Here is an 11,219-nt window from a genome sequence, read left to right as displayed (position 1 = left end):
TTGAGGAGTAAACATCTCTGTACTGTCATTTGTTATAACTAAACCCAACCTCTGTTCCTCCCTCCTGCTCTTATGTGCCGTACGAGTGGCTGTGTGGTGCAGAGTAATGGTGAGAAATGACTCAGCTCACGGGGACGCGCCGCGCCAGGAGCACGCCGACGCTGAGAGACCAAACGTGCAAATCACAGCTAATGAAGACTTTGCTCTGTCCTCAGAGGAGACCCATTGTCTCTGCCACTGGGAGAGCTGTTTGGCAGCAGGACAGGTGCCGGTGTGTGTGTGTGTGTGTGTGTGTGTGTGTGTGTGTGTGTGGGGGGGGGGGGGTTCACCATCATAGCTGGTTGGCTGTCTAGTGTTGTATTCTGTTCCGTAGAGGTCTGGATGTTCGTAGATGGAGGGTGGGTATTGGTACACGTGGGAATTAGAGATTTGAATCACAGTGTAGATATCATCCACCCATCCACCCATCCATCCACCTGTCCACCCATCATCCACCCATCCATCCACCCGTCCACCCATCATCCACCCATCCATCCACCCATCCACCCATCATCCACCCATCCATCCACCCGTCCACCCATCATCCACCCATCCATCCACCCGTCCACCCATCATCCACCCGTCCACCCATCATCCACCCATCCATCCACCCGTCCACCCATCATCCACCCATCCATCCACCCGTCCACCCATCATCCACCCGTCCACCCATCATCCATCCATCCATCCATCCACCCACCCGTCCATCCATCCACACGTCCATCCATCCACCTGTCTATCCATCCATTCACCTGTCTATCCATCCATCCATCCATCCATCCATCCACCCGTCCACCCATCATCCACCCATCCATCCACCCGTCCACCCATCATCCACCCGTCCACCCATCATCCACCCATCCATCCATCCATCCACCCATCCATCCACCCGTCCACCCGTCATCCACCCATCCATCCACCCGTCCACCCATCATCCACCCGTCCACCCATCATCCATCCATCCATCCATCCATCCACCCACCCGTCCATCCATCCACACGTCCATCCATCCACCTGTCTATCCATCTATTCACCTGTCTATCCATCCATCCATCCATCCATCCATCCATCCACCCGTCCACCCATCCATCCATCCATCCATCCACCCATCCATCTTTGGTGGGGGTAGCTCCAGCTGAGTGGAATCTTCTCACAAATCCTTTTGTCATAACAAATTTGTCTTTCATTGCAAATTTGTAACTCTAAGCAGAAGGAGTCATGTTTTGCTGGGGGACAGTGAGCGACCTCCAGCAGGGCTCCACTGGTGGGTGGGGTTGCTGCAGCTCCATCAGTGGTTCCTCTGCAGGACCTACAGACTGTCAGCTCACAGATTCCAGTACAGAACCAAGAAGGACCAGCAGGCGACGTGACTTTCACACGCGGCAGCACCACAGTGCCGATCACCCGGGCGTCTCCAGTTGGTCCAAGGAGCTGTGGGATAACATCAAGTTTCCTCACTAACACAGGGAGGAACTTCATTTAGTGTCCACTAAAGGGTTAAGCTGGAGACTCTAATGAGAATGATTCCTGGATGGAGGAAATAAACACAGCGACTGTAAATGGAGGCCGCCATTGTCCCTGGTTATTGTTGAGGCATTAACTAAAGCACAAAACTGGATTAAATGTGAAAGTCTGTTGCTTCCATTTTCTCGGTGGAGCAATACAATAATCTGTAGGAAAGTGCATACTGAGGTGATTATCAAAATATGAGACTTAGATAAGGGAAAACCTAAATTTAATCCTGGAAAGCACAGCCATCATATGTTAATTCCTCCAGATAATGCAGTCCTGCCCGCAGCCTGAACCCTGCCACGCTAACGCCGCGGCTCAGCTTGACAAACCCGTCTCCCAAAGCAACTTAGGTGTGATGCAAGAGTGAGTGGTAAACTGCAGCCGCCCTCCCTGCCAGGTAAGTCGGCGCCGGGAGCTTTCACAGACACTTTCCTGACAGACGTGCACGTCCTCTCTCAGGGCTGGAGGCGGGGGGGTCCCAGAACGTGTTTGTTTACTGACACATCCGGCTCATTTCACCTTAAATCCTTGTTAGAACTGACTTTTGGAATGTGGATCCTCCCTCAGTGTGTTGGAGAGCAGCGCTAACGGCTAACTAATGTAGCATGGAGTCCAGAGACATGAACAGCTGCACAAGTTGGTCGGAACCTGAAGTGGAGGAGGAAACCATGTGATACTGATGCTGTTGCTTGTGTCCGTTTTGGTTATTTTCTCCTGCTATTGTCATCCAGAGGGTTCCCCAAGTTCTTCTGGTTCTCATCATCTTTCGGGCACTGTTTACTGATTGTGTGTGTTGGGATTTCAGCCCTGTCCGCACTTCAGAAACGAGAGGAACCGCGCAGGCGGAGAGGGAGAAGAGGGGAACAATAACTGCATTTTTCTTTTCAGGAGAGCTGAAATGTGTTCAGCACCTTTGGGCGAGTGTATGACAGTTCCACACGAAGACTTAAATAATCACATTAGGATCTGTGGTTTCACCCCTAATGAGTTAATTAGAGTTTTCTTGACTGCTTCTCTTCTCTTTGCTGGCACAGAGATGTGAAACACCTCCCGGTCTCTAACTCTGGACCCTTTGATGACCCTTCCAGGTTTAGGGAGTTACACAATGACAAAACTCCATCCGAAGTGACGGCTGGTGTCAGTAACCGTGATGCAGACGCTGAGTCAGCAAGTCAGCAGGACAGAGGTAAATGTCAGAGGAGGTCTCCTGCATGAGCACAGGAGAGTCGTGTTCATCCTGATTGCGCTCAGTGAGGATGAGCAGAGTAGCGGGGGTGGGGTGGGGGGGGTGTAATTAGAGTGCTGGAGTATGAATTATGGTCCTAAATCATGTTGGTGGACAGGCAATAATGTACACCAGTGAAGTGGCAACAAACAACGGTCTAATTACCCAGCAATTACCAGGTTAATAATGCTTCTCCAGAGTGCGGGGGAGGGGCCGTATTGACCTGTCGCTGACACTCGCCATAATGGAACCGTTAACCCAGGAGGGAGCGCCAACATGGAGGAAAGACCAGGTCCAGCAGCTGCCATTGTCTACTACTGCTGCATTACTGTAGTACTACTGCAGCTTTACTGCAGCATTACTGTAGTACTACTGTAGCTTTACTGCAGCATTACTGCAGCAGAACTGGAGCATCACTGTAGTATTAATGTAAAAATACTGAAGCATTACTGAAGTATAACTGACATTATTGCAGCAGTTCAGCATTATGAACCTAGAGTTACTGTAGCATTACTGCAACATTACTGTAGTATAACTGGAGCAATACCATAGTATTTATGTAGCATTATTGCAGCATAATAACTGTAGGGTTATGGAAGCATTAACTTAGCAAAACTATAGCATCACTGTAGCATTACTGTAGCATTACTGAAGTAATAGTACAGAATTACTGCAGCATTACTACAGAACTACGACAGCATTACTGAAGCATTACTACAATACTACTGTATCATTACTGCAGCATTACTACAGTGTTTCTACAGTATTACTGCAGCAATACTACAGTACTACTGTAGCATTATGGCAGCATTTCTACAGTACTACTACAGTATTACTGTATATGTTTTGGCTGTGAAATCTGAAACTTCAAATATTAGATGGTTACAACACAACAAATATCAAATAAAGAGTTTCTATATTTGAAAATGTAGGGAGGATATTTTTATTGCTGTTTTGGTTCATTTGACAACATAAATTAATGCTCTGTGTATTAAACTCACAGAACAGAATGAATGACACAGAATTCACTATTGACTGGCAAGTTCTGCATCCAACAGTTGATCTGCTAATTTGGCTGATTACTTAAAGTAGATTTAAAAAGTACATCTGATATGTTCTTTATTTTTATTCCTTTGGATTTTTTCCGTGAATTTCAGATTTTTGTAATCATAAAAAACAGGCACATTTTTTAACTGCAAAATCAACAGTATATATACTGTATATATATATATATATATATATATATATATATATATATATATATATATATATATACACACACACACACACACACATATATATGTATATGTATATGTATTTACCATTAAAGAGGATTTTTTCAATAACAAAAATGTTTTACGATAATTTAAAGGTAGTCTTTGGAGCTCCACATTATTGTCAATGATTATAACAATTGTATTGTGTTTAAAAAAAGGTCAATGGAGCCAAAGAAAAGAGTTGTATGGAAGAAAAAATACAGATTGCGTTGAAGGGGAGAACAGAGTTTGAGACTTCTGATGCTGACTGAGTGATCTTGACTGAAATGAGAGACAAGACTGTGATCTTGACAGAAATGATAGACAAGACTGTGATCTTGACTGAAATGAGAGACAAGACTGTGATCTTGACAGAAATGAGACAAGACTGTGATCTTGACTGAAATGAGACAAGACTGTGATCTTGACTGAAATGAGAGACAAGACTGTGATCTTGACTGAAATGAGACAAGACTGTGATCTTGACTGAAATGAGAGACAAGACTGTGATCTTGACAGAAATGAGAGACAAGACTCTGATCTTGACTGAAATGAGGGACAAGACTGTGATCTTGTCTGAAATGAGACAAGACTGTGATCTTGACAGAAATGAGAGACAAGACTGTGATCTTGACTGAAATGAGAGACAAGACTGTGATCTTGACAGAAATGAGAGACAAGACTCTGATCTTGACTGAAATGAGGGACAAGACTGTGATCTTGTCTGAAATGAGACAAGACTGTGATCTTGACAGAAATGAGAGACAAGACTGTGATCTTGACTGAAATGAGACAAGACTGTGATCTTGACAGAAATGAGAGACAAGACTGTGATCTTGACAGAAATGATAGACAAGACTGTGATCTTGACTGAAATGAGAGACAAGACTGTGATCTTGACTGAAATGAGACAAGACTGTGATCTTGACTGAAATGAGAGACAAGACTGTGATCTTGACAGAAATGAGAGACAAGACTGTGATCTTGACAGAAATGAGAGACAAGACTGTGATCTTGACTGAAATGAGGGACAAGACTGTGATCTTGGCTGGATTCTGACTGACATGATTGAAGGTCTCAAGGATGAGTACACTTGGAAAACACTTTTTCAACAAGATGCTGAAAACCACTTACCACCAAAGTAAGAAAAATGAAAAAAGTCTTTGGCCTTTCTTATTTGAATCTCTAAATTTAATGCAAGCATTTTATATAACTTCCTATGTCGCAATAATTTCAAACAAAGTTGTCTGAGATAAAAAATAAGAAAAAGATGTGTCATAATTGCCTTGGTGGCATCGTCACTCACATTCTGATTTCCCTCACTGCTTCTGTATCAGCGTTCACAGGTGAAATGAATAAAGACAAAGCTCCACTGATTCTGAAAAGTGAAAACGGACGCTACTGTTCTGAGGCCTGCGTCTTGGGGAAAGGAGAATTTGGCCGTGTTATCAAATGTGTCGATCAAGGAACAAGAAAGGAGGTGGCCATAAAAATTGTCCAAAATAGGAGGCACGGCGTAAAAGAGGTAGGTCCTCCATGAATGACGAAGATCTTGGTATGTTAAAGTTTAACTTGTGTTTGCCCATAGCTGAGTCTTCCAAGGGCGGCACGGGGGTGCAGGGGTCGGCACTGTTGCCTCACCGCAAGGAGATTCTGGGTTCCAGTCCCGGTTCAGGCACGGGGTCTTTCTGGGTGAGTCTGCATGTTCTCCCTGTGCCTGCGTGGGTTCTCTCTGGTACAAAGAAAATGGATGGATGGGTCTTCTGAGTCTCTTAGATTACGATGCCATTTCCTATCATCCGTCCAGATTTGGTTCAACAACAGCTGATATGAAGCGGTGTCTTTATGCCATTTGTGTCTCGCCACAGGCAACTATGATGAAAACGGTGAGCCTCCTCGATCCCGACAGGAAGAACATCATCCGGTTCATAGAGGACTTCACAAAGGCAAATTGTACGCTACTGGTGTTCGAGAAACTCGACAGGTCGCTGTACGATCTTTGGTACGAGTTGAACTTCCAGCCATTCCCCCTGCCCGTGATCAGACAAATAGCACAGCAGGTACAGATTCTTTTCATGCTTCCATGGATTCATTGGAATTTACTAAGGCAACTGAATAACAGTTAAAATCAGTTATCATTACCTCTGAATGACCTTCCTGTGTTTTTCAGGTGCTAACAGCACTTGATGCCCTAAAGGGCATTGGAGTTGTTCACTCAGACTTGAAGCTGGACAACATCATGCTGGTGAACCAGAAGGACCAGCCCTTCAGGTTAAAAATCATTGACTTTGGCATGGCCTTCACAACATCGAGGGCACCTCGACAGGGCTCAATCGTCCAGCCACTGGGAGACAGGTAGGATCAATCTACACAAGCCTAACTTTTAGATTTGCTCCTAATCTGTTAGACCGTGTGAAAATCTGCTATGCACGCATTGGACATTGCATTAGTAACTCTGGGATCACTTGTTGACTATCAACAGAGCACCTGAAGTCATCCTGGGCCTGCCCTTCGCTGAACCCATCGACATGTGGAGTGTCGGCTGTGTCCTGGTGAGCTTATACAGCTCTGGCTACCCATTTGGTGGAAAGGACAATTACCAGATGGTGAGTTTGATGGTTTGGGACGTACCACTGCAGACAAATATGCCTCAATGATGGGACTGAGGACGTATGCTGACATCATCACTGTCCACTCTCTGGGTGAAAAGCATTGTGGACCTGTTGGGGATGCCACCTGAGCATCTCCTTGATGCTGGAAAACACACCCAGAAGTACTTCAGAAAGAGCAAGTACTGGTGCAACTCCAAATGGGACTTGAAGGTATTTAAAACTGACTAAAAGTATATTGCACATTTATTTAGCACACCTAATTTTTTTTCCACAACAAAAGAACCTTGTGGAATAAAATTTGGCAGAAATGTATTATTTTAGGGGGTTTCAGAACAAACTTCCTAGCCTAAAAAAGTCTGTAACACATACAGAGTAAACAAAACATGACGCCGATAAGCGTTTATTTTAGTGGGAAACTGTATGAGTAAGAGTAAATGTTACATCTGCACAGAGGGTTCAACTTGTTCTGCTTCTTCTGGATGTGTTCAGTTAGACAACATTTTGGGGAAAATATCTTCTAGCTGTATCTATATTTTGTGTTGTTCTAGACTCGATGGGAGTATGAGCGTGACACTGGAGTCAAGCCTGAGACAGGGAAGCGCCATCTCTCCTCCCTGGAGGACCTGATATCAGTAAGTGATGAATGTCGTGAGTACAGAAAGACTTCATACACCCTGGTGCAGAGAAAGATGGAGATCAACTGAACTGGTGTCTCTTTTTGTTCAAATTCAGTTGCCTACAGAAACAGACCAACCTGACATCCTGGAGGATCGGAGAGCATTCGTAAACCTCCTGAAGAATACCTTCCAGATGGACCTAGACAGGAGGATCACTCCAGCAGCGGCTCTGAAACACTCCTTCACCACGATGGCCCATCTGAGTAACCCCAGTGACACAAGCCTGCAGTAAGTGACAGTGTGTCAGTGGGTTTAGGTTGAGACCCTGATCAGAAGAATAGCCTGGTTTATCTATTGATTGACGGATGCATTCATTCTCTTGTTTTTGTCATCAGTAGGGCAAGCTGCTTCAACAAGATGCAGATCAGTCCTGAGGATACCTGGGATACCTCCGAGGATGAGGATGAGGATGAGGATGAGGATGAGGATGAAGATTCTTTATCCAGCCTGTCATCTGGTCAAAGCTCAACGGCTGAGTCCACCAGTCTTCCATCTTCTCTTTTTTCACCTGATGCCTCTGGAGGGTCAGATGAGGACAAAGGTGATGGTGTTGTGGAGCCTCAGCATCCACCTGTTCCCACTAGAGGGTCAAATGAGGAGATAGGTGATGGTGTTGTGGAGCCTCAGCATCCACCTGTTCCCACTAGAGGGTCAAATGAGGAGATAGGTGATGGTGTTGTGGAGCCTCAGCATCCACCTGTTCCCACTAGAGAGTCAAATGAGGAGATAGGTGATGGTGTTGTGGAGCCTCAGCATCCACCTGTTCCCACTAGAGGGTCAGATGAGGACATAGGTGATGGTGTTGTGGAGCCTCAGCATCCACCTGTTCCCACTAGAGGGTTAGATGAGGAGATAGGTGATGGTGTTGTGGAGCCTCAGCATCCACCTGTTCCCACTAGAGGGTCAAATGAGGACATAGGTGATGGTGTTGTGGAGCCTCAGCATCCAACTGTTCCCACTAGAGGGTCAAATGAGGACATAGGTGACGGTGTTGTGGAGCCTCAGCATCCAACTGTTCCAACTAGAGGGTCAGATGAGGACATAGGTGATGGTGTTGTGGAGCCTCAGCATCCACCTGTTCCCACGAGAGGTTCAGATGAGGACATGGGTGATGGTGTTGTGGAGCCTCAGTATCCACCTGTTCCCACGAGAGGTTCAGATGAGGACATGGGTGATGGTGTTGTGGAGCCTCAGTATCCACCTGTTCCCACGAGACGTTCAGATGAGGACATGGGTGATGGTGTTGTGGAGCCTCAGTATCCACCTGTTCCCACGAGAGGTTCAGATGAGGACATGGGTGATGGTGTTGTGGAGCCTCAGCATCCACCTGTTCCCACGAGAGGTTCAGATGAGGACATGGGTGATGGTGTTGTGGAGCCTCAGTATCCACCTGTCAAGTCAAAGAAGAAGGGACTTCTGCAAAAAATCTGCTGCTTCTTTGGCAAATTTACAAAGAAGAATAAAATATCTCCTGCCTCATCGAGTCAAGGAAGGAAGCTGCAGCGGTGGTACTGGTCCTAAAGAGAGGACGAACACCTGAAAGAGGTGTTGTCCTTAATGCAGCTGGCTTAAACATGGAGAATGACTCCACCAGACAGATAGTATATGGATGCTTGAGCCGAACCTGTTTGCAGGGCTCTAAATTAAGACCAAAATGGCATCTGACCTTGTGTGCATGCAACCAGCTGAGAAAGTTGGCAGCAGCAGTGCTACCAGTGGAAACGTTGGTCGAGAGCCCCGTGTTTGTCTTTGCCATGGTTCATCAAGATGGATCCTGCCACACAGAGACTTTGAGAAGATCAGAAGGAAAGGCCTTCCTTTCAGTGCATCAAACAACTGAAACAATTTTTTTCCTGTCCTGTTCAGCAGCATCAATGTTCCTGGTCTCTTGTTGTACTGAAGCAGGTTTATCCTGCAAAGAGGAACCTGATAAACTCCTCCTATTGCCACTTGTGTTTAACTTTATTAGGAATGGTGTTGGTTCATTGATAAAGCGACCGGACTGAGGCTCAGGAGTGGAGAGGAAGAGAGAACAGGGACAGGATAGGGAAGACAAGGGGGAGGGGGGAGACAAAAAAACAACAACAACAGCAGAAAGAAACAAAAACAAAACAAACAAACAAACATAGAAAAAGTAAAAACAACAGAGAGGAGAAAAAAAAAGGAAAAAACATTGATTGCAGAATTTCCAGTGCAGGCTTTCTATTTGGTTTATTATAATTTTAAAATAAATGTCTGAGTGTGTGTTTATGGGTCAGTTGTGCGCCGCATGCATGTATATGCATGTCTATGTGTGTGTATGTGTGTGTGCTACGGTTTGTCTTGGATGCTGTGCGTATCTGACTGTAACTGATGTGGGGAGCCAGGACATCACACCCCCAGTCCAGGACAGCAGGCAGGCCAGGAACAGGCCACCAGAGCACCCAGAAACCCCCAGGAAACAGCCACAGGCCCAACCCATGCCAGGACCCGTAGGAAAACATAGGAGCAGCAACCCTCAACCGGAAGCAACCCACAGAGAGACGGGGCAGAGAGAGGACCCCGGTCCCGCCGGGCACCCCCCCCCCCACAGCATGAGCAGAGCCCAGGAGCATAGGGCCCCTCCGGCCCGAGACCTGACCAGAGCCCCCCAAGAGGTCTGCCAGCGGCGAGGCCGACACCCGCCCACACCCCACACCCAGGCGGTGCGACCACAGCTCACCACAATGACCAGGCCCACCGCCCCAGTACAGAGCTACCCCCCCCCCCAACCTTCGATCTCCATCCCCTCCACCCCTCCCCTGTTCTCCCCCTCCCCCCAGAGCAGGCGGGCTTCAGGCTATAGGGCACCACCAGCCAGCCAGGACCCCCCCCCCACTCCCCCGAGAGGCCCACCAGCCCACCTACCGGGGTGAGCCGAAGGCACGCACGCCCAAGACCGCCATCCCCGGACGAAACAATCATACCCTCATCTTCCTCCATACAGGGGCTGAGAACTCCATAGATGCTGATATGGTCCAGAGCACCTCAGACCTAGTGAAACCGCCAGCAAGCGATCCACCGCACAACAGCAAGGCCCGCGACCAACCCCAGCCCAACCACCACGCCGGGAGGAGGACCACCCCCCCCGGAGAGCACCGGCCAGGCCCCCAGGCCTGCAATGGTGCATTCAGCAAAGGGCGCAGACAGAGAGGCGATGAGAGGGGCTGAGCAATGGGCCAGACCTGCAGGGGGCCAACTTCCAGACTGGCCCTGCTGACCACCCTGTCGCCACTGGAACCAGCCGACAGGGACTCTAGCCTACCTGGTCCAGGGGTCAAATTTGGGCACCAAGGGGCACTGTCCGGAGATCCGGGCAGAGGGTCCACCACGGCGCAGTGCGAGGGCAGGGAGAGCCCAGGTCCCCGGTGCACGGTGGAACCCCCAGCCAGCAGCCCATGGTCATGGCCCCCAGTTCGATTAGCATCAAGGAGGTCAGCCCCCATCCCTCAGACGTCCCCCAGCATCCTCCTATTGTCTGGGAGTAGCGGCAGTCCAGGACATCGCGCCAGGGCCCAGCCCGCCCAAGGACGGGCCGAGGTTAGCAAACCCCTCCCAAATGTGGGTGCGACCCCCCGGGGGAGCGGCAGGGTCCCAGGCTAGCAAGTCCCAGGTACCAAACAATCCACCTCTACCTCCCTCTCCACCCCCTTACCTCCCTCCCTCCCTCCCCCCTCAAAGTTCTCCCAGCGTAGTCTCTGCAGCTGAAATTGTGTTTTGATGTCGAGTAAATCATTTAGTTTTAGTTTTAATTCCCTTAATTCTCTCAGTAGGTGTTCCTCTTGGGAGGCGGCATAAGTTGTCTCCAAGGCTTTAATTTTTTCATTTAATTCTGTTTTGAGAGCTTTCTCCTGTTTTTTCTTATATGAAGAGTAAGATA

The 11,219-nt window shown here is 47.8% G+C and overlaps 1 protein-coding gene across 3 annotated transcripts; it reads left to right on the top strand.

Annotated features, from left to right (window-relative positions):
- The first annotated feature begins 5,130 nt into the window (after nt 1-5,130).
- On the top strand, nt 5,131-10,054 carry LOC147253889 (uncharacterized). Of its 3 annotated transcripts, none has more exons than XM_086217425.1 (7): nt 5,131-5,557; nt 5,901-6,092; nt 6,203-6,387; nt 6,515-6,638; nt 7,193-7,276; nt 7,377-7,549; nt 7,660-10,054. In XM_086217425.1, exons 1-7 carry the CDS (start codon nt 5,303-5,305, stop codon nt 8,840-8,842), a joined length of 2,196 nt encoding a protein of 731 aa, XP_086073551.1. In that variant the 5' UTR covers nt 5,131-5,302; the 3' UTR covers nt 8,843-10,054. The 3 variants fall into 3 exon arrangements, with proteins under 3 accessions (XP_086073551.1, XP_086073550.1, XP_086073552.1); XM_086217424.1 differs by having other exon boundaries at nt 7,657-10,054; XM_086217426.1 differs by having other exon boundaries at nt 5,131-5,724; nt 7,657-10,054.
- Nucleotides 10,055-11,219: the final 1,165 nt, after the last annotated feature.

Source organism: Aulostomus chinensis, chromosome 11, assembly GCF_037954235.1.
Source record: "Aulostomus chinensis isolate RoL2024-O1b breed Wild chromosome 11, RoL_Achi_v1.0, whole genome shotgun sequence".
In the NCBI taxonomy this organism is placed as follows: domain Eukaryota; kingdom Metazoa; phylum Chordata; class Actinopteri; order Syngnathiformes; family Aulostomidae; genus Aulostomus; species Aulostomus chinensis.
This window is presented reverse-complemented; position numbering and strand designations above follow the sequence as displayed.

Excerpts from the sequence above, each read along its gene's own strand:
- LOC147253889 (XM_086217424.1), top strand. The coding sequence starts at position 5,303 with ATGTGTCATAATTGCCTTGGTGGCATCGTCACTCACATTCTGATTTCC. Across the intron at positions 5,558-5,900 it reads GGAGGCACGGCGTAAAAGAG|GCAACTATGATGAAAACGGT; the intron begins GTAGGTCCTCCA and ends GTCTCGCCACAG. Across the intron at positions 6,388-6,514 it reads GTCCAGCCACTGGGAGACAG|AGCACCTGAAGTCATCCTGG; the intron begins GTAGGATCAATC and ends GACTATCAACAG.